This window comes from Bufo gargarizans, chromosome 3 (genome assembly GCF_014858855.1).
Source record: "Bufo gargarizans isolate SCDJY-AF-19 chromosome 3, ASM1485885v1, whole genome shotgun sequence".
NCBI classification, from domain to species: Eukaryota; Metazoa; Chordata; class Amphibia; order Anura; family Bufonidae; genus Bufo; species Bufo gargarizans.
In genome coordinates, this window is record NC_058082.1 from 286,926,679 (window position 1) to 286,950,867 (window position 24,189).

Consider the following 24,189-nt stretch of genomic DNA (forward strand, 5'->3'; position numbering starts at 1 on the left):
AGTGGCTTGGCGTGCATGTCCTGCTCTCCATTCAGTGCTAGGGGACTTCCATACACAGCCTAGTCTGCTTGGTCAGCTATTTTCAGTAGTTCCATAACTGTGAATGGGGAGGACACCGCACATGCTCAGTGAGCTCTCGATTCATGGAGGGGCCCTGTTCTTGAAACATTTATCGCACATCCCATACATGTCCCAGATGGGACAACCCCTTTAATATTGAGTAAGAAAAAGAACTACAAGTAAAGAAAATAAAAAAAATAATGGAAATTATGCATACCTTTAACTCTTTTTGAAGAAGCTAATAAAAGATGGTCTTCTGGGAGTATATGAGTGATGATATCTATGGCACGTTCTGCATGAAATCTAAAATAAAACACAAGTTATATATACAATAAGACATTACCGTAAACATTAGAGGGGTTATCTGGGAATTGGTGGGGGTCTGACACCAGGGACCCCCCCGTTGATCAGCTACCTAGTTGCAGCTCAGCCCCATTCAAGTGAATAGGACTGGGCTGCAATACCAAGCACAGCTACTATACAATGTACAGCACTGTGCTTAGAGAGCAGGCTGCCCTCGCCAGAGTTCCAGTAAGCACAGCGCCTCCTTGAGGCACCTGATCAGTGGAGGTGCGAGGACTCTGACCCTCACTGATGTGATAATGATGACCTATCTTGAGGATGAGTTATCATTATCAATTCCTCGATAATCCCTTTCCAAGTTCCACTGCAATCCCAATTTTTTTTAAAAACCCAATTGTCTTGCTTTAGAAACAATCACAACCTTCTTAAAGGGGTTGTTATGATTAGAAAACATAGCTGTTTTTCCCCCAGAAACATAATCACACCTTTCTAGATGTTAAAGAAAAATTATGTTTTCTAATCCTGGAAATACCTTTAAGCAGGCTGTGATTGGTTCTGATAAAAGAAAACCCTCATTGTCTTGTAAGGTCAATCACAACCTACTTAAAGGGGTTGTCCGGGATTAGAAAACCTAGCTGTGCCCCTTTTTTGTGTGTAAAGTATTGCAGACCAGCCCCAGTTGTGATGCAGTTGGGCTGCAATACCAAACACAGTCACTAGCCAAGTGTGATGCTGTATCTAATCATGTACAACCCTCCTGCAACCATGAGAAGTGACTAGCAAGATATGGCATCACAATGATTTTGGAGGTGCCAATCTCAGCTGTCAAGTAAGGAAAAGCTTTTTTCCCTGTACAGCTGTGTACCCGTTACCCACGGAGCGGAGAACAGCAGCAGTCAATGGGAATGTGTTGCAGCTGCCTGCTACGTCCATGCAGGGAAAACCTGTTAAGGAGCCACAGCGCTTAAAGGGGTTGGCCACTTTCTGGTTCTTGTCACCAATGTGTATGCAAGACAAATAAATGCCTCTTAATATCAACAAAGGCTATTTTAGTATGTACCATTTTGTATATTTTAGAAGCCGTGTCCTCTTGTTAGGCAAATCTTTTGTACTGTTCGCGTAGAGGTCCTGTCCATAAGATGGCTGCAGATTGAGGGTCATGTGACAGATCAACTCTATTCAAACACACTGCACCTGCTCTAAACATCCAACAGTGAAGCGCAGATAGCAGGGGCAGTGTATTTGAAAAGAGGAGACATCACACAGAGGTGATATGCCTGGTCACATGACCCTCCATCAGCAGCCATTTTATAGATATGACCTCTATGAGGACAGCACAAAAGACCTGGCCATCAAGCAGACATATCTTATGAAAAATAGAAAATGGCACAGAATTTCAGACTATATTAGTAAGTGCCATATAGACATCTAATAAACACATTGGTCAACAGTAACCAGAAAGTGGCCAACCACTTTAACTAGCACTGCCAACCACTTTAACTAGTTCTTCTAAAGTGCACCGTCCCACGCAACATTTGCCGTATTTACAGTGTTCCTCATTACATAAATGTGGAAGTTTAGGATGGGAATTCTCCGCTTAAACAGACATTTTTCACTTTATTTTCTGCTCATTCCCCAAACCAATTTTGGCAAGAAAAAAAAAAAATAATCCAGACCGGAACACAGACCAAAATACAACTATGTAAAAGTATTCCTTACTCACAAGTACTGTGAAAGAGACAATGGCAGGTAAAAAGAAATAGCAGAAAATACTCACAATGCATTATCAAACTTCCCTGAACTGTACTGATGGACATAAGAAGAGTAGGCCAAGTCTTCATGAGCTGTTGCCACGTGGATATTTTTTCCTCCAAATACTGACTGTCTGATATCAAGGGCAGTCTAAAATCATCCAGAGGAGATATTTTAAGGATTAAAAGGGCCACTAAATCCAGAATTCAAACACAAAATAAGAACAACCAACAAAACCAGTTGTGTGCCTTTGTTCTTTGCTTTTGTTTTGCAAGAAAAATACAATAGAAAAGCAGTCCATTGTTCTGTCAGGCTGCAGCCATGTCTTCTCCCCCCTCTGATGCTAGCGCAGGTGATACAGGAAAATTAGGAGTTGGGGGGCTGGGTTTGGTCTGGATAATTTTGTCTACAGAGGGAGCGTGGTCATTTTGTTGGAAGGAATCTCTTAGTAATAGTACAAAATAGATTTGTTAACAGCACCAACTGTAGTATCAGATGTAGTATATATATTGTAACACCCAGCTTTCCCAGACTGCTGAATTACACAATTTGCCTTATTAAGTGGTGATAAATCCCTTCATATAGCTAGACCAACTTGCCATTCAGGGTCCTGGAAAAGCTAAGTGGCAAGACTGTGCAGCTAAATTGGTGACAACAGATTATGTTGCTTTGGTATCATATGACAGATTCACACAATATATCAGGGGGGCATTGTGTGTATTTTATATAACCAATACTCCCTCATCACTGCCCCACAATGATCGTTACCCAGCTTTCCCAAACGGCAGAATGCCAGATCACTTTCAAATAAAATATTCCCGGAGCTCTTCTCCATAATAATAAAAAAAAAAATGATGATTTATTTAATCTTTGTTAAAACGTTTTCCACTACTATATATGTGATAACTAAAATGACTTGCGCGTTTCAGTTAACTCCTGTATACTTACTCATGGCCTGAATAGTATATACTAAAATGTTTCATGTTGACATGTCAGCTGCAATGAGCCATTTTTTACAGACACATAATTGGGATTTGACATACTTACTAATATATGGTTGTAAAAACATTTTTAGACCATGACTAGGGCATGGACATTACATAGAAACATAGAATGTGTGGGCAGATGAGAACCATTTGGCCCATCTCGTCTGCCCAATATATGTATTTTAATTGAAAGGCACAATAAGTACAGTATATATTATATATTCTATTCTCTTGCCAAATAATATATCTGGCATACACATGAAATGTTTTGTGTCTACACATAAAATGTTTTGTGTCCTTCATAGACAGGGTTAATTTTTAGTGATGTGTTCTATGCACACCTGACCTGTGAACAGCAATGGGTGGGAAAGTATTACGAGACTTAAATGAGTTGGGGTACACACACACACACACACACACACACACACACACACATACACACACTATTCAGAACATGAGAAAGGATACAGGAGGTGGGATCCGCGTCCCCACCTATCCCTTGGTTGAACTTGATGGACGTTTGTCTTTTTTCAAACGTATTAACTATGTAACTATGAGTTGTTTTTCGAAACGCGTAGAATGTTTTATTAATCACATATATGGTTGTGGAAGATTTTAGAACATTAACCACCTCAGCCCCCCTAGCTTAAACCCCCTTAATGACCAGACCACTTTTTACAATTCTGCACTACACTACATTCACGGTTTATTGCTCGGTCATACACCTTACCACCCAAATTAATTTACCTCCTTTTCTTCTCACTAATAGAGCTTTCATTTGGTGGTATTTCATTGCTGCTGACATTTTAACTTATTTTTTATATAAAATCTAAATTGACCGAAATTTTTTCAAAAAAATGACATTTTTCACTTTCAGTTGTAATTTTTCAAATAAAACTACATTTCTATATACATTTTTCTCTAAATTTATTTTTCTACATGTCTTTGATAAAAAATGCAATAAGTGTATATTTATTGGTTTGCGCAAAAGTTATAGCGTTTACAAACTATGGTACAAAAATGTGAATTATCGCATTTTAAAGCAGCTCTGACTTTCTGAGCACCTGTCATGTTTCCTGAGGTTCTACAATGCCAAGACAGTAGAAACACCTCACAAAAGACCCCATTTCGGAAAGTAGACACCCTAAGGTATTTGCTGATGGGCATAGGGAGTTCATGGAAGTTTTTATTTTTTGTCACAAGTTAGCGGAAAATGATTGTAATAAAAAATAAAAAATAAAATAAAGTCTCATATTCCACTAACTTGTGACAAAAAATAAAATTTTACATGAACTCACCACACCCCTCACTGAATACCTTGGGGTGTCTTCTGTCCAAAATGGTGTCACTTGTGGGGTATTTATACTACCCTGGCATTTTAGGGGGACCTAAAGCGTGAGAAGTAGTTTGAAATCCAAATGCGTAAAAAATGCCCTGTGAAATCCTAAAGGTGCTCTTTAGAATTTGGGCCCCTTTGCGCACCTAGGCTGCAAATAAGTGTCACACGTGGTATCGCCGTACTCAGAAGAAGTAGGGCAATGTGTTTTGGGGTGTATTTTTACTTATACCCATACTGGGATGAGAGAAATATCTCTGTAAAAGTCAACTTTTCCCATTTTTTTTATACAAAGTTGTCATTTTACAGAGCTATTTCTCTCACCCAGCATTGGTAGATGTAAAAATACACCCCAAAACACATTGCCCTACTTCTCCTGAGTACGGCGATACCACATGTGTGACCCTTTTTTGCAGCCTAGGTGCGCAAAGGAGCCCAAATTCCAATGAGTACCTTTTAGGAGGGCATTTTTAGACATTTGAATTCCAGACTTCTTCTTACGCTTTAGGGCCCCTATGCCAGGGCAGTATAAATACCCCACATGTGACCCCATTTTGGAAAGAAGACACCCCAAGGTATTCCGTGAGGGGCATGGCAAATTCATAGAATATTTTCTTTTTTAGCACAAGTTAGCGGAAATGGATTTTTTTTGTGTTTTTTCTCACAAAGTCTCCATTTCCGCTAACTTGGGACAAAAAGTTCAATCTTTCATGGAGTCAATATGCCCCACAGCGAATACCTTGGGGTGTCTTCTTTCCAAAATGGGGTCATTTGTGGGGTGTTTGTACTGCCCTGGCATTTGAGGGTCTCCACAATCATTACATGTATGGCTAGCATTAGGAGTTTCTGCTATTCTCCCTATATTGAGCATACGGGTAATGAGAATTTTTTTTTCCGTTCAGCCTCCGGGCTGAAAGAAAAAAGTGAACGGCACAGATTTCTTCATTCGCATCGATCAATGTGGATGAAAAAAATCTCTGCCAAAAATGGGGAAGGCGTCTGTCAGGACACAGGAGCTCCGCCCAACATCCAAACCCACTCAGCTCGTATGCCCTGGCAAACCCGATTTCTCCATCTACATCAATCAATGTGGATGAATAAATCATTGCCAGAATTTTTTATTTTTTTATATACAAAGTGTTTGCCAAAGCATATGAACACCGCCCCTCAGCTCATAAGCCTCGGCAAACTTATCTTTTTTACTGCAGAGGAGAAATAACAGAAAGAGAAAAAACAGGCCGCAACGCAATACATTTATTAACTTTAGATAACATTTGAAACAGAACATCAACTTTGAAAAACTTTATTGAACTTTTGGAACATTAACTTTTTTGCTTACCTGTGATTTTATTTTATTTTTTTTAACCTTTATAGGACAAACCTCTCCTTCCCCATGGGACAATGTGCAAAGTACAAATCGCCCAGAGATGTGGCGAAGTACATTATGCACTTTGTCCCAGGTGAAAGGAGAGGTTCGCAGCAGCTGTGAGTGAAAGGGCCCCAAGAGCCCTGTGTGCCTGTCCTGTGTGACGCAATCCCTATACTAATAGTGTACCTGTGTGTGGTACTCCCCTAAACATAGGGCAGGGTGGTCAGGGCAGTCAGGACAGAAATAGCGGGTGTCACGCCTTATTCCACTCCTGCTACAAACACAACATTTTTTTCGGGGTGGCGGTTGGTTTGAGGTACCAGCAACGACATTGGGGAAATGTCGCTCGTGTAGACTGCTCACTACACTGGTGGTTGGGGCCACAGAATCTCCTGGATACAGGAGGTTCTCAATGATCTCTTCCTGAAATTTGAGGAAGGATCTTGTCCTCCCAGCCTTACTGTAGAGAACAAAACTATTATACAGTGCCAATTGAATTAAATATACAGACGCCTTCTTATACCAGCATCTGGTCCTGCGAAAAAGTAAATAAGGAGCCAACATCTGGTCATTGAAGTCCACCACTCCCATAAGCGAATTATAGTTGTGGACACAGAGGGGCTTTTCAAATGACTCCAGTTGCTCGTTCAATTTCGATTGTCGGGTCTGCGTGAATGGAGGAGAGCATGTAAACGTCACGCTTGTCTCTCCATTTCACCGCGAGCAGTTTTTCGTTACATAAGGCAGCCCTCTCCCCCCTTGCAAGACGGGTGGTAACGAGCCTTCGGGGGGGAAGCCCCGGCGACTAGGTCGCGCGGTGTCACAGCAGCCAATCTGTTCTAAATGCCTGAAGAAGGGCACACTTGTGTAGAAATTGTCCACATAAAGATGGTACCCCTTGCCGAATAAGGGTGACACCAAGTCCCAGACTGTCTTCCCACTGCTCCCCAGGTAGTCAGGTCAACCGACCGGCTCCAGGGTCTGATCTTTACCCTCATAGATCCAAAATTTGTGTGTATAGCCTGTGGCCCTTTCACAGAGCTTATACAATTTGACCCCATACCGGGCACGCTTGCTTGGGATGTATTGTTTGAAGCCAAGGCGCCCGGTAAAATGTATAAGGGACTTGTCTATGCAGATGTTTTGCTCAGGAGTATACAAATCTGCAAATTTCTGGTTGAAATGGTCTATGAGGGGCCGAATTTTGTGGAGCCGGTCAAAAGCTGGGTGGCCTCTGGGACAAAAGGTGGTGTTGTCACTAAAGAGCAGGAAACGCAGGATGGTCTCAAATCGTGTCCTGGACATGGCAGCAGAGAACATGGGCATGTGATGAATTGGGTTTGTGGACCAATATGACCGCAATTGATGCTTTTTTGTCAGGCCCATGTTGAGGAGAAGGCCCAGAAAAGTTTTAATTTCGGAAACTTGGACGGGTTTCCACCGGAAAGACTGGGCATAAAAGCTTCCCGGGTTGGTATAAATTGAGTGGCATACCGGTTTGTTTCTGCCACAACTAAGTCCAATAGCTCCGCAGTCAAGAACAGCTCAAAAAACCCCAGTGCCGATCCGATCTGAGCCGTCTCAACCCGAACTCCAGACTGGGCGGTGAAAGGGTGAACTACTGGTGCGGCTGTAGTTGGGGGCTGCCAATCAGGGTTTGCCAGCACCTTAGGGACTCTAAGGGCCTCTCTGTGCGGTGGCTGCGACGGGGGAACTAATGCATGTGCCACCGTACCAGCTTCAACTGCCCTTCTGGTGCTCGCCACTTCACCATGTTCTACGGCAGTGCTGGTACTAGGTCCAGGATGGGCTGCGCTGCTGGTGTATGCCTCACCACGTAATCTGACAGCGCCAGCCCCACTCTGCTGACCTTGAAGCGGATCCTGCGCAACCTGTGGTCTAGCAACACGGGGTCGGGCACGCCTGGTGGTATCAGGGACCTCAACCTCATCGTCCGAACTTTGGGTCAGACTGCCACTGCTTTCTACAGGTTCGTATTCTGACCCGCTGGATTCGTCAGATGAGGGTTCCCATTCCTCATCCGACTGGGTCAGAAGCCTGTAGGCCTCTTTAGAAGAATACCCCTTACTTGCCATTTCGTCAACTAAATTTAGGGGGCATTTCCTGAGACTACCCAAGAAAAAATGCAAGCCTGTCTTACAAATGGGAGGCTAGCGAAGTACCAGAAGCCGCTGCAATTGATAAAAAAAAATATCAAAAATGATTTTTTTTATCGCCGCAGCGCTTGTAAAGTGATTGTGCAGTGATAAAAAAAAAATAATAAAGAATTTTTTGTCACTGCGGCAGGGCGGGCGTGGGTGAACGCACATGTGGGCGACCGATCAGGCCTGATCAGGCAAACACTGCGTTTTGGGTGGAGGGCGATCTAAGGAGACACTAATACTATGATAGATCTGACTGTGATCAGTTCTGATAACTTACAGATACTATAAAAGTACCAATGCTGATTAGCAATAAGCTAATCAGAAAATCAGTGACTGTGGTGCGGTGGGCGCTAACCGACACCAACTACCTAACAAAGGGGCCTAAACTAATCTAAAACCTAACAGTCAATACTAGTCAAAAAATAAAGTGACAGTTTACACTGATCAATTTTTTCCCTTTCACTAGTGATTGACAGGGGTGATCAAGGGGTTAATTGGGGTGATCTGGGGCTAAGTGTAGTGTTTGGTGTACTCACAGTGATAGGTGCTCCTCTGCTGGGACCAACCGACGAAAAGGACCAGCAGAGGAGTACAGAAGCCATTTAACACCTTATATTTATAAATATAAAAGGTGTTAAAAAAAATTGAATCAGAAGCCATTTAAAAGTCACCAACCTGCCAGTGCTGATCATTGGCTCCGACGAACTTCTGATTTAACGATTCCCGGCCCGCACTGCGCATGTGCGGGCCGGCTCTGCCCGAAATCTAGCGTCTCGCGAGAAGACGCATCGGCGCATCTAGGAGGAACAACAGTGCCGCCGCCAGGAAGCAATCCTGCGTGCGGCTGTCCTGAGGTGGTTAAATAATGAAATAAATAAAGCATCAAATTTTTTTTTATGGAGAAGAGTGCTGGGAATATTTGACTTGCAAGTGGTTGAACTGGATCTGAAACGGAGGAGCCCGTGCACAGCTCTCATGCGCTGGGAGGATTGTGAAATTACAAACAGGGCTGCGGTGAGCTGTAACATTTACTTATTCTTTAGTACTTAACGCAAGAATGCCAGATCAGCCTATTTATGAATAGGTAAATCCCCAGGGTTGTGGAATACCTAGCTGGATTTGCTAGCCTCGGTCTGTAAAAGCCGAGTAAGAATCCCCGTCACAATTACACCTTGCCGTAGGATAGCTAGACAGATTTGTCATCCAGGGTCCCCGGAAAGCTGGGTAACATATAAGGAGCTGTAATAGGGACTGCTAAATACTAAGTCTGCCTAAATAAATCCTTCTTCTCCCTCCTAAATAGTGACACAACTAGGCAGATTTGCATTTTTGAGTCATCAGAAAGCTGGATTAAAACCATGTGGAGCTGTAAAACAAAATTCAGAATACTAACTTTACCAATATCAATTCCCCTCCTTATTCCTAAGTAGTGCCATAGTGAGGCAGAATTGCCCTTCAGGGTCCTAAGAAATCTGGGTTATAAACCATGTGGAACTGTTACACTGAATCTACAATGATAAATCCCCCTCCCCACTCAAATACATACAAATGCAACCCAGACAATGGTTTGTAGCAACAGTCAGTGAGAGAAAAACGCCTGTTCTGTCGAAACCTTTGCATCTGTCAGAAATGTAGGAGATCTTACTCTCTAGTGATCATTACTGGAGCATGTAAGGCTGTGTTCACATCACGTTTTTGTCCTACGTTTAAACATATACACATTATGTATACGGCTGCCTCAGAATGTCATACGGGGTCAGTTACCATAGGGTTTTATTGTAAAAAATAAATAAAAAATTATACATCAGCATATACTTTTTTTTGCTGGACTTTGGAAAACTACGCTTTTCCATCCTGCAAACATATCTATTTATATGTTAAACTTGGGAGAAAAACATAATGTGATCAGCCCCTAATGGGTATCGCTAGAGAAGTGCTCTGCAGGATTTGTGGTAAAGATCCAGTATGGACAGGAGGACAGTGTAATGTGAAGGCTTTACTGATGTCTGTATGTTTGGTGTGACAAATCTGACAATCAGGACGTGGGTGCATTTCTGGGACATGACTTAAATAAAACTGTGTCATTCGGCACAGAGGGGACTAGATGGCGAGTGATTCTCGGAATACTTTTCTGGGGGAAATAAATCCATATGTCACAATCAGAGAGCAAGCATGCTCTGACTGATGGGAAGACTGATTACATGCACAAAAGTCCATGTTCGCTTTCTCCCACATATGTACGGGAGGGCTCCATCAGGAGCCCCTGTTGCAAATTATGTTAAACATATAGAAAAGAATAACACAGCATTCTACGCCTTCTTGTCTGTTAAAATGCTACATACACACACACACACACACACACACATATACACACACAAGCTTTCATCCTTTACAAAAAACACATCCATATAATGTACTGGTATATACAAAGAGCTGTAGCTGTAGAAACCAGTTAATTGTACTTCAGGACATATCAAAGATGGGAAGAGTGAGGTTTAGGGCCTATTCACACAACCAAATTTTTGGTCCGAGTTCAATACGTATTTTCTACAGATCTATAAATTTTTATGGGGCCACAAAAATGTGGACAGCACATGGAAATCATTCATTTTGCGGACAAGAATTGTCATTTTTTTTCCAATGGGGACCACAAAAAAAAACACAGGATGCACACGAACCGCATACAAATTTTGCGAATCCGCGATTTGCAAACCGCAAAATTAATACACAGTCATGTGAATATTAATAACAGTGCACTCTGTAGCCTACTGATTATAGCATAAAGCCTCATTCACACGTCCGTGCTCAAATCTGGTGGTCAGTGAGGCATCTGTGAAGCTGTCTGTAAAGGATCCATGTTGGGTCTGCGTGTCCGTTTTTTGCTGTCTATGTTTCCATGTTTCACTGAAAAGCTGAAAAATCATTTTCAAAAGCATCTTTTCTTAATGATAAGGGAAACACGGATGGCATCTGTGGTTTTCACGGACACATAGATTATAATGTACGTGATGGGTCTGTGAACAAATACAAAATAGAGCATGCATCTGTGCTAAAAACACAGACCCATGGACTGGGCTAAAGCACTGATGTCTAAAAACACACATTAATATGAATAGGGACGTGTGCTGTCCGTGGAGAACACATACAGCACATGTCCGTGAAACACTGACGTGTAAATGGGTCTTCAATACAGAAGGGTCAAGACCCTGCAGTGACCATTTAAAAGTAGAGACAGATAAAAAAAGTTAAATATACAAAGGTATCCCCAAGCATATATGGAGTCAGCCAGAGAGCAGGGACTCCCAAGCCATATCCATGAACTATATATGGAGTCAGAGCATACAACTTTGCGAAAATCAGTAATACAAGTGACCACAAGAAACTTGGTAATATGTGAGAAATGTTCTCCTGTTATCAGTTTTGGGAAGCACCTTGGAGATAAAGCGGTGTGCGCACTATAGATTAACCGTATTTGTGTTATTTATGTTTTTCAGAGTTTAGTGTCCCTTTAACCCCTTCTACCCTGGGCAGGTTTTCGCTCTTCTGCCCAGGCCATTTTTATTTACAAATGTGTCACTTTATGTGGAACACTTTTACTTATCCAAGCCATTCCGAGATTGTTTTCTCGTGACACATTGTACTTCACGATAGTCATAAATGCGAGTCAATATATTTCACCTTTATTTGTAAAAAAAAAAAAAATCCAAAATTTACAAAATTTTTTGAAAATTCCCAAATTTAAAAGTAGAGAAATAGAAATTTGAAAAACAGTTAGTTATGCCTCCTAAAATAGTTATTACTTCACATTTCCCATATGTTTACTTCATGTTTGGATCATTTTGAAAATGACATTTTATTTTTGGGGACGTTAGAAGGCTTAGAAGTTTGGAAGTAAATCTTGAAATTTTTCAGAAAATTTCCAAAACCCACTTTTTAAGAACCAGTTCAGGTCTGAAGTCACTTTGTGAGGCTTACATAATAGAAACCATCCAAAAATGACCCCATTTTAGAAACTACACCCATCACGGTATTCAAAACTGATTTTACAAACTATGTTAACCCTTTAGGTGTTCCACAAGAATTAATGGAAAATAGAGATGAAATGTCAGAATTTCACTTTTTTTGCAGATTTGACATTTGAATCCATTTTTCCAGTAGCAAAGCAAGGGTTAACGGCCAAACAAAACTCAATATTTATTACCCTAAATCTGCGGTTTACAGAAATACCCCACATGTAGTCGTAAACTGCTGTATGGCAACACGGCAGGGCGCAGTAGGAAAGGAACGCCATATGGTTTTTGGAAGGCAGATTTAGCTGAACTGGTTTGACGCCCCCCTGATGCACCCTTTGAAAACCACGGGATAAGGTGCCAGTTTTATTGGTACTATTTTGGGGTACATATGATTTTTAATTGCTCCATATTACCATTTTTGTGAGGCAAGGTAACCAAGAAAAATTGATGTTTTGGCACCATTTTTATTTTTAACAACATTCATCTGAAAGGTTAGATCATGTGCTATTTTTTATAGAGCAGGTTGTTACGGACGCAATGATATCAAATAGGTCCACTTTCTATGATGTTTGTTTCAGTTTTACATAAATAAAGCATTTTTGAAAACAAAAATTAGTTTTTTGTATCTGCATTTTCTGAACGCCCTATTTTATTTTATTTTTCTGCCGATCGTCTTGTGCAGGGGCTCGTTTTTTGCAGGAAGGATTGATGTTTTTATCGGTACCATTTTTGGGTACATATGATTTTTTGATCATTTATTATTACAAGGTGACCAAAATATTGGTTGTTTTGGCGCAGTTTTTATTTATTTAAATTTTTACAGCGTTTACCTGAGGGATTAGGTCATGTGACTTTTTTTATAGAGCAGATCGTTACTGACGTGGAAATACCCAATATGTCTACTTTTTCTTATTTAAGTTTTACACAATAATAGCATTTTTAAACCGAAATAATTATATTTTAGTGTATCCATAGTCAGAGCCATAGCTTTTTTTATTTTTTGACTAATTGTCTTAGGTAAGGACACATTTTTTGCGGGATGAGGCGACGGTTTGATCGCTTGGTGTTGCAAATTTTTTTTTTACAGTTATTTTTTTATTTTTATTTTAGAGCTGGTTGTTATGAACGTGGCGATACCCAATATGTATTATTTTTTTATGCATTTCACTTTAGCACAATAATAGCAGTTTTGAAACAAAAAAAAAAAAAAGATGTTTTAGTGTCTCCATGTTCTGAGAGCTATAGTTTTTTATTTTTTGGGCGATTGTCTTAGATAGGGACTCATTTTTTGCAGGATGAGGTGACTGTTTTATTGATACCATTTTGAGGGACATATGCCTTTTTGATCGCTTGGTGTTGCACTTTTTGTGATGTAAGGTGACAAAAATTGCTTCATTTTTTTTTTTAACACCTTTTGAATTTTTTATTGGTGTTTATCAGACAGGGTGGATCATGTGATATATTTATAGAGCCGGTCATTATGGACGCGGCGATACCTAATGTGTTTTTTTTTCAGTTTTTTATTATAAAATAAGGTATACAAGTTATACATTTTATCACTTTATTTTTGATGTTCACTTTTGAGGGTCTGATCTCCTCTGCAATGCATTACAATACATTTGTATTGTAATGCATTGCCTGTTCGTGTACAACAGTGAGTAGCACACTAACAGGTTGCCTAGGAGACCCAGCCTGAGGCTGCATCTCCTCAGCACTCGTAGAAGGCAGGTCCCGATGGCGTGCAAGGCATTGGGCAGCCTCTGCATGGCATCGGGCTGCCTTCTGACACATCAAGTACCCGCCACAGCAGCGCGGGGACTCGATGCGCTCCCTTACCCGACACAAACCCCTTCTATGTCACGGACAGCGGCACAGAAGGGGTTAAAGGTACTTTCACACTTTCGTTATTCTTTTCCGGCATAGAGTTCTGTCAAAAGGGCTCTATGCCGGAAAAGAACTGATCAGGCATAGCCCAATGCATTCTGAATGGACAGAAATCCGTTCAGTTTGCATCAGTATGGCTTCCGTTCAGTCACTGTCAGGCGTTTTGGCCGGACATAATATTGCAGCATGCTGCAGTATTATGTCTGTCCAAAATGCCTGATCAGTTGCCGGAATGCCGGATCCGGTATAAATTCCCATTGACTTGCATTAGTGCCGGATCATTGCAAAACAACTGAAGGACGGATCAGTCCTTCCGGTCTGCGCATGTGCAGACCGGAAAAACTGTGAAAAAGACTGCAAGACGGATCCGTCCATCCGCATGACATGTGGAGAGACGGATCCATTCTTGCAATGCATTTGTAGACGGATCCACACCCGGATCAGTCTACAAATGCTGTCAGTTGTCACACTGATCGGCAGATCCGGCAGGCAGCTCCAACGACGGAACTGCCTGCCAGATCACAATAACGCTAGTGTGAAAGTACCCTAATCCGCCGGCATTGGCTTTTACAGCGATGCTGGCGGATACAGCAGGGGCCTAGCTACTAGGGACTGCCGGGCCCATACAGTGATCGCGCGCACACTGCTCCAGTGCCCGCCCGATCATCATGACGTACCATTACGTCAAATTGCGGGAATGCAGTGGCTTCCATGACGTAAAAGTACATCATGTGTTGGAAGGGGTTACGAGGGAACAATGTATTTAACATATAACCTCCCAAAAGAAACTATACATAAACTAAGAAATATTAAATCATGTGATAATAGTTAATTACTGAAAAGCTTATTCATATGGGGAGTTACCGTACTGTTAGTCTGTGCATTTTCTAAGTGTAGCAACAGAGGGTTGGGATCAATCAAGCATCATTTGCACTACATTTTTGTTCCACATGCAAGTCTAGCTTTCACCATATGGGAGTTTGCAAATGTCTGCTCTGATGAAAATACTGGAGCACTTGTGACGGTCTGTAAATAGCTTTCACACTAAATTTCAGAATCTGAGCATTGCTTGGACTAGTACTGTACAAGATGGCACATAAGCTTGCAAATTTCTAGCCTCCTATTCTCAGCAACAAGTGGGCAAATTATTACCAATGTACCTGATATATTGCAACGGACTGGCATATGTTGTCAACATTGAGAAGGTAAAATCCATAATCTAGTAATGTGTCCGAATATTTAGGATGCTTGGAGCCAAAATTTTCCCTAAACAAAAAGCAAAATACAAAAACATTGGTTAGCATAAAAAAAAATGACCATCGATAGTAAAGGTGTCAGAAAACAACTCTAGTCTTACCGGGCAAGGTATACTGCATGCTTTATTAACTGTTCAGCTTTCTTGAACTCTCGCTTCACTACACATGCCTAAAGGGAACATTAAGATATAGTAAATTAGATGCAAATATAGGAACAATTTCATTTTCAAAATCTCTAAAAAAGAAGGTGATTTTTTAGAAAATATACACAATACACTGACTATTGTGCACATTACTGGGAAAGATTATCAGTATGGTGCTGGCCAGTAACCACCCAGGGGGCTGATGCACAGCAACATAAAAACAGAAGTCTTGTGTTTTAATGGAGATTACCGGAAGTTAGAAAGATTACCCAAGAATGACTAATCACCCATCTATAGGACAGGGACCCCTTTACATTGGCAAATTCAGCAGGCGATTGTTGGAAAGAAAAACGTTCCTTCCTAGCAATCGGCGGCTCATTAGTGGAGAAGACCGCTGCTATTACATGCAGTAATCTCCTCCTCAGTATAAAGACACGTTGTATGCCGGCAGCAGAGCGTGTTTTGCTCGGTCAACGGGTAATCTACACCGCCAGATAATTGCTAATGACGTTCCTATGAATGCTCGTTACCGATTATCTGGTGGATTCATGGCCTGTGTAAAGGGCACTTAGGTGAATCTGACTGGCGGGGGCTCCTGTCATTTGACTAGAGCAGCATTCGAGCATGTACACTGCGGCTCTATTCAACATCTATGAGACAGAAGGAGACAGAGTACAAAGTATATATCCAAAAGAAAAATACATGTGCAATTAAGTGTAGGCATTACCAATTCATTCATCCAAAAGTGTTATCAAATATAAGCACATTACACACTATTTAACTATTTATACGGGTCGGCAATAACAAGCCTAAAACTCCACAAAACCCCCTCCAATCCAATAGCGAACTCCCTCAACAACAATCAAAAACATGAAGGGAACATCACCATATGCAATAAATAGCACAATATAAGGAGCTATGTTAATTGTCAATCCTACAATAGTGCAAATAAATACAGCCAAAAAATAAATATACCTAACCACCAAAGAGAAAAGATAAGCCAGAGGCAGATGTAGGAGGGGGTTTGAGACAGAGCCCCACACATACTGCCTCTCAACCAGTGATTTCCTACAGGACTGCGGGGAAACAGCTGAGCGTTGTACTCTATTTCTGAGTGACTGGCAGTGACCATCACTCCATTCAAATGGGGACATTCTGCGGTCAGACATTTATCACCTATCCTGGGCATAGCTGATAAGCTGTCATTCTGGGCCATCCCCTTTAATAGGCTTTAGGCTGTAAGCTCTCATAGGCACAAAACTCAAGGATTTGTTTTAAATTTACGTTTTATTTTATGCTATTATGCTACAGGCATCACAATGCATATAATTGATTAAAAAAGAAAGAAAAGAAGAGTAAAGTATATGACCACAAGAAGAAGAAGAGGAATGGGGACACAACTGGGGGACACTGAAATATAGTACATTTCTATTAGCTAGAAATAGACACCATCACTTGTTAAAGCCACTTAAAACCCCAAAAAAAACAGCCACACATCTCAATATGATGGACCACCCCCCAACATATCAACAAGTCCAAGTCCTATAACACATGACAAGGGGAGGAAAAACAATGTAAGCAAATAGCAAGGCATTTGCATGCTGATAAAGCAGAGGTGGAAAAAAAAAAAAAAAAAAAAAAAAGCACTGGGTCTATTCACACGTCCGTAGTGTATTGCGGATCCACAATACACCGGGCCGCACTAAATAGAGAAGTCCTGTTCTTGTCCGCATCTGCGGACAAGAATAGTACATGATCTATTTACTTGCGGAGCTGCGGACTGGAAGCTCGGGGCCGCACTCCGGAAATGCGGATGCGGAAAGCACATAGTGAACTCTCCGCATCCATTCCGTCCCCATAGAGAATGAATGGGTCGGCACCCGTTCCGCACAATTGCAGAACGAAATGTTTCCATTCACATAGCTGTATTGTGGCTTGTTTTTGCAGGAATTTCTAATGGCACCACTTAATAGTCCATATGATGTAGTAGGACACTGAAGAAAAATTCTAAAAAGGGTGGAATTGTGGATAAAAATGCAATTTCACCATTCTTTTATGGGTTTCATTTTTATTGTGTTACTTATGAGGTAAAACCGATTTGTTAACTTCATTATGCGGATCAGTACGATTACAGCAATATCAAATTGTTATAGTTTATCTTGTGTTTTTATACCGTTAAAAACTAGTCTCGTTCGTATGTTTAACCACTTCAGCCCCGCTAGCTAAAACACCCTTAATGACCAGGCCACTTTTTACACTTCTGCACTACACTACTTTCACCGTTTATTGCTCGGTCATGCAACTTACCACCCAAATGAATTTTACCTCCTTTTCTTCTCACTAATAGAGCTTTCATTTGGTGGTATTTCATTGCTGCTGACATTTTTACTTTTTTTGTTATTAAATCGAAATTTAACGATTTTTTTGCAAAAAAATGACATTTTTCACTTTCAGTTGTAAACTTTTGCAAAAAAAAACGACATCCATATATACGTTTTTCACAAAATTTATTGTTCTACATGTCTTTGATAAAAAAAAATGTTTGGGTAAAAAAAAAAAAATGGTTTGGGTAAAAGTTATAGCATTTACAAACTATGGTACAAAAATGTGAATTTCCGCTTTTTGAAGCAGCTCTGACTTTCTGAGCACCTGTCATGTTTTCTGAGGTTCTACAATGCCCAGACAGTAGAAAAACCCCACAAATGACCCCATTTCGGAAAGTAGACACCCTAAGGTATTCACTGATGGGCATAGTGAGTTCATAGAACTTTTTATTTTTTGTCCCAAGTTAGCGGAAAATGATGATTTTTTTTTTTCTTACAAAGTCTCATATTCCACTAACTTGTGACAAGAAATAAAAACTTCCATGAACTCACTATGCCCATCACAAAATACCTTGGGGTGTCTTCTTTCCAAAATGGGGTCACTTGTGGCGTAGTTATACTGCCCTGGCATTCTAGGGGCCCAGATGTGTGAGAAGAAGTTTGCAATCAAAATCTGTAAAAAATGACCGGTAAAATCCGAAAGGTGCACTTTGGAATGTGTGCCCCTTTGCCCACCTAGGCTGCAAAAAAGTGTCACACATCTGGTATCACTGTACTCAGGAGAAGTTGGGGAATGTGTTTTGGGGTGTCATTTTACATATACCCATGCTGGGTGAGATAAATATATTGGTCAAATGCCAACTTTGTATAAAAAAAATGGGAAAAGTTGTCTTTTGCCAAGATATTTATCTCACCCAGCATGGGTGTATGTAAAATGACACCCCAAAACACATTCCCCAACTTCTCCTGAGTACGGCGATACCACATGTGTGACACTTTTTTGCAGCCAAGGTGGGCAAAGGGGCACACATTCCAGAGAGCACCTTTCGGATTTCACCGGTCATTTTTTACACATTTTGATTGCAAACTACTTAACACACATTAGGGCCCCTAGAATGCCAGGGCAGTATAACTACCCCACAAGTGACCCCATTTTGGAAAGAAGACACCCCAAGGTATTCCGTGAGGGGCATGGCGAGTTCCTAGAAAAAAACATTTTTGTCACAAGTTAGCGGAAAATTATGATTTTTTCTTTTTATTTTTGTTTCTTACAAAGTCTCATATTCCACTAACTTGTGACAAAAAATAAAAACTTCCATGAACTCACTATGCCCATCACAAAATACCTTGGGGTGTCTTCTTTCCAAAATGGGGTCACTTGTGGCGTAGTTATACTGCCCTGGCATTCTAGGGGCCCATATGTGTGAGAAGAAGTTTGCAATCAAAATCTGTAAAAAATTACCCGTGAAATCCAAAAGGTGCACTTTGGAATGTGTGCCCCTTTGCCCACCTAGGCTGAAAAAAAGTGTCACACATCTGGTATCGCCGTACTCAGGAGAAGTTGGGGAATGTGTTTTGGGGTGTCATTTTACATATACCCATGCTGGGTGAGATAAATATATTGGTCAAATGCCAACTTTGTATAAAAAAATGGGAAAAGTTGTCTTTTGCCAAGATATGTATCTCACCCAGCATGGGTGTATGTAAAATGACACCCCAAAACACATTCCCCAACTTCTCCTGAGTACGGCGATACCAGATGTGTGACACTTTTTTGCAGCCTAGATGCGCAAAGGTGCCCAAATTCCTTTTAGGAGGGCATTTTTTGACATTTGGATCCCAGACTTCTTCTCACGCTTTAGGGCCCCTAAAAAGCCAGGGCAGTATAAATACCCCACATGTGACCCAACTTTGGAAAGAAGACACCCAAAGGTATTCAATGAGGGGCCTGGCGAGTTCATAGAATTTTTTTTTTGGGCATAAGTTAGCGGAAATTGATTTTTTTTTTGTTTTTTCTCACAAAGTCTCCCTTTCCGCTAACTTGGGACAAAAATTTAAATCTTTCATGGACTCAATATGCCCCTCAGCAAATACCTTGGGGTGTCTTCTTTCCAAAATGGGGTCATTTGTGGGGTGTTTGTACTGCCCTGGCATTTTAGGGGCCCTAAAGCGTGAGAAGTCTGGAATATAAATGTCTAAAATATTTTACGCATTTGGATTCCGTGAGGGGTATGGTGAGTTCATGTGAGATTTTATTTTTTGACTCAAGTTAGTGGAATTATTTGTAAGAAAAAATTAAAAATTTCCGCTAACTTGGGCCAAAAAAATGTCTGAATGGAGCCTTCCAGGGGGGTGATCAATGACAGGGGGGTGATCAATGACAGGGGGGTGATCAGGAAGTCTATATGGGAGATCACCCCCTTGTCATTGATCACCCCCCTGTAAGGCTCCATTCAGACGTCCGTACGTGTTTTGCGGATCCGATTCATGTATCCGTGGATCCGTAAAAATCATACGGACATCTGAATGGAGCCTTACAGGGGGGTGATCAATGACAGGGAAGTGATCAGGAAGTCTATATGCGTGATCACCCCCTTGTCATTGATCACCCCCCTGTAAGGCTCCATTCAGACGTCCGTATGTGTTTTGCGGATCCGATCCATGGATGCGTGGATCCGTAAAAATCATACGGACGTCTGAATGGAGCCTTATAGGGGGGTGATCAATGACAGGGGGGTGATCAATGACGGGGGGGGGGGGGTGATCAGGGGTTCATAAGGGGTTAATAAGTGACAGGGGGGGTGTAGTGTAGTGTGGTGTTTGGTGCTACTTTGCACAGCTACCTGTGTCCTCTGGTGGTCGATCCAAACAAAAGGGACCAGCAGAGGACCAGGTAGCAGGTATATTAGACGTTGTTATCAAAACAGCGTCTAATATACCTGTTAGGGGTTAAAAAAAATCACATCTCCAGCCTGCCAGCGAGTGATCGCCGCTGGCAGGCTGAAGATCCACTCACTTACCTTCCGTTCCTGTGAGCGCGCGTGCCTGTGTGTGCGCGTTCACAGGAAATCTCGCGTCTCGCGAGATGACGCGTATATGCGTCGCTGAGCGCAGGGCTGCCACCTCCGGACCGCAGATCTGCGTTAGGCGGTCCAGAGGTGGTTAAAGAGGACCTTTTACCGCTCCGGACATTCCTGTTTTAATAGCTTCATGCATTCCCCACATACTAACAATTCTGGAACATCTATTCTTATGTCTGTATGTTGTGTCATTCCTTTATTATTTCTACTAGAAGTTATAAATTAATTGCTGTAAGGGTACAGAGGGTTGTTACCAGTTGGGGGTGTCCCTGTACACACTCACTCTATCCAATCAGTGCTGACATTTTCAGACTGTGCAGGTACACACCGCCAACTGGTTACCTCCCCTCTGTACCCTTACTGCACACCCCTAGCAATTATTCATAACTTCTAGTGGAAATAATAAAGGAATGTCACAACATAGAGCCATAAGAATAGATGCTCCAGAATTATTAGTACATGGGGAATGCATGAAGCTATTAAAATAGGCATGTCAGGGGTGGTGACTGGTCCTCTTTAAGTCTATGGAGCTGTGTAAGGGTTCATTTTTTGTGGGGCGAGCTGTAGATTTTATTGATACCATTTCTGGGTGTGCATGAATCTTTCATCACTTTTTCTCCAATTTATTTTTTTATTTTTTAAAGCTGAAGCGAACAATAAATAGGTCAGCCATTTTGATTTTTGATTTATTTTTTTCTCATCACCATACGGGATAAATAGTTTAATATTTTAGTAGTTCAGGCATTTTCAGATGAAGCGATACCAATGATCTTTTTTTTTCTTTGAGATTTTTAAAAACTTTTGAAACTTCTTTTTAATTTCATTTTTAGTCCCCCTGGGGGGCTTTAACATGTGTTCATTAGGAAAAGCACTGTGTAGGACTTTACTATTGCATACACAAAGACAGAAGATTGCAGCTCTCACCTCAGATCCCTGTGAAGCACGGAGGATAGGGCTTGAACCCAGCCACATTTGAAATGTCCAAAAACAAAGGATCGACTCCAGCTTCTGACGTATAAAAATAATTGGTTCTTTATTGGCTTCCAAAATTTAACATCCGACATACATCACATGGAAAGACAAGTTGTAGTTGTGACGCGTTTCGGGCTATGGTATTGAGCCCTTAATTCAAGACAATACAACATGTACTAAAAGCAAGTACTTATATACAACACAGTTACAATCCTCCTCCTTTTTCGATTGGCTGACGGTCACACCCCCAGCCCAGGTGTTCCTGGGTTAGGTGAGAGAATCAGCCAGGGAAAAGATGGGAGGGGGAGGCAATGAATTTAACATCATGAATTAAAAGTCACAGACTGATGAACTACATATATTGCAATGTTAAGTCATATTTTCTGTTTAAACCCTTCGGTGTACAGGTATCCAAAATAAACATCCAAAATGTTTCTCTGCTTAATAACTTCTGTTTACGATCACCTCCTCTAATAGGTGCAGAGACAACCTCCACGCCCTGCACAGAAAACGCAAAGGTGTCGCCTTTATGAACAGTGGCAAAATGCATAGTTGCCGCTGAAACATTCCGGGACATAAAATGAGGGACATCACTTAAATGCTTCCTTATCCGAACTTTTAGATCATTTGTGGTACAGCCCACGTATTGCAATCTACAAATTTTGCATGTTATAACATATATTACGTGGTCTGTATTGCAATTTATATACTGCTTCAACACATGTCTATTATTATTAGCCATAGATATGACCTTTCGAGATACACATGTGTTGACAGCAGATACATCTTCTGCTACCACATTTATAGTTTCCATTGGTTTTTGGCCAGGTACATATTTTGGGGATCTTTTCCATAAATAAACTTGGACTGATTTTTTGTCCCATAGTGGGAGCTCTTTTTGCTATACATCTTATTCCTGCAGATGCTATATTTCTCCATTCCTCATTATAGTTCAAAACCGGAAGATGTTTCCGTAAAATTTCACATATCCTAAAATAATCTCTACTGTAATTAGTGATGAAGGAGATAGGTTCATCTTTATTCACATTTTTTTATTTTATTTTTAGTCTTTTTATGCTTATTCCCTTTTCTTTTATTTTCATTTTTGTTGCCATTACTTTTATCATTCCCATTAGGGAAGATGAGGGTCTTTCTGTCTTGCTAACTGTATGCCTTTTATTTATGCTGGTTTGGGTATATCCTCTCATCTTAAGTCTAGCTGCAATACTATGGACTTCTCTTTCAAATAATTCCTTGGTGGAGCAGTTCCTTTTTGCCCTTATCATTTCCCCCTTAGGGATATTTTTTTATAACGTGTGGAGGATGGCAGGAGGAGGCAGAGAGAATAGTATTACCAGCTGATGGCTTCCTATGGGTGTATGTAATCACCTCATTACTGCCCTTATCCACTTCCAGACACAGATCCAGAAAGACAATTTTATCCAGATCGCTGGAAAGGGTTAATTTTATGGATGTGGTACAATTATTCAAGTATTCTATACATTCACCTATTCTCTCTTTGTCCCCCTGCCAAACCCACAACATATCGTTGATAAATCGACCATACCATTTAAAGTGTTCTCTATAGGGGTTATCATCAGAAAAAAGATACCTGCTTTCCCACCACGCCATATATATATTTGCGATCGATGGTGAGTACTTCGCTCCCATAGGGATTCCTGATTGCTGAAGGTAATATTTTTTTTATTAAACATGAAAAAGTTATGTTTCATCAAGAAATCTATGCATGAACATAAAAAATCCTGCAACTCTGGAGTATAGTTACTATAACATTCTAGGAACCATTTTAAGGCAACAATAGCCGACTGATGTGGTATATTCGTATACAATGCAGTAATATCTGCTGTTACCCAGGTAAAATTCGTATGCCACTCAAAAGAAAAAAAGTTTTTTAATACTGTGCCTGTATCCCTCAGATATCCTGGTATGAACGGTACAAGTGGTTGTAGCAGGAAATCTGCCCATTCCGATAAATTTTCGGAATATGAGCCGATGCCTGCCACAATCGGACGTAATGGAGGTGGAAAACCTGGTTTATGAACTTTTGGAAGCGCATGGAATATTGGTGTAATGGCATGTTCTACATATATAAGTTCAGTTTCTTTTTTACACCTGGGCTGGGGGTGTGACCGTCAGCCAATCGAAAAAGGAGGAGGATTGTACCTGTGTTGTATATAAGTACTTGCTTTTAGTACATGTTGTATTGTCTTGATGAAGGGCTCAATACCATAGCCCGAAACGCGTCACAACTACAACTTGTCTTTCCATGTGATGTATGTCGGATCTTAAATTTTGGAAGCCAATAAAGAACCAATTATTTTTATACATCAGAAGCTGGAGTCGATCCTTTGTTTTTGGACAGGTCTTTACTATTGTAGACCTTGGGGCCTTCAGAAGGCCCCATGCTGCTATACCAAATGACTCCCACAACCTAATTGCGGGGACCATTGTTAGCACTGCTCTCGTTAATTAACCTCTCAGATTACTATGGTCATAATCATCTACGGCATCTGAGGGGTTGAAAG

The 24,189-nt window shown here is 41.0% G+C and overlaps 1 protein-coding gene across 1 annotated transcript in view; it reads right to left on the minus strand.

Moving 5' to 3' along the window:
• The window catches only part of APPBP2 (amyloid beta precursor protein binding protein 2), an 88,223-nt gene that overhangs the window by 4,951 nt on the left and 59,083 nt on the right, over nucleotides 1-24,189 (minus strand). Inside the window, exons 7-10 of the mRNA XM_044286242.1 lie at nucleotides 15,226-15,293; nucleotides 15,029-15,134; nucleotides 2,141-2,265; nucleotides 278-363 (exon numbers count right to left, since the gene is read on the minus strand). Of these exons, the coding sequence (XP_044142177.1) occupies nucleotides 278-363; nucleotides 2,141-2,265; nucleotides 15,029-15,134; nucleotides 15,226-15,293 (385 nt within the window). The remainder of the gene's footprint in view (nucleotides 1-277; nucleotides 364-2,140; nucleotides 2,266-15,028; nucleotides 15,135-15,225; nucleotides 15,294-24,189) is intronic.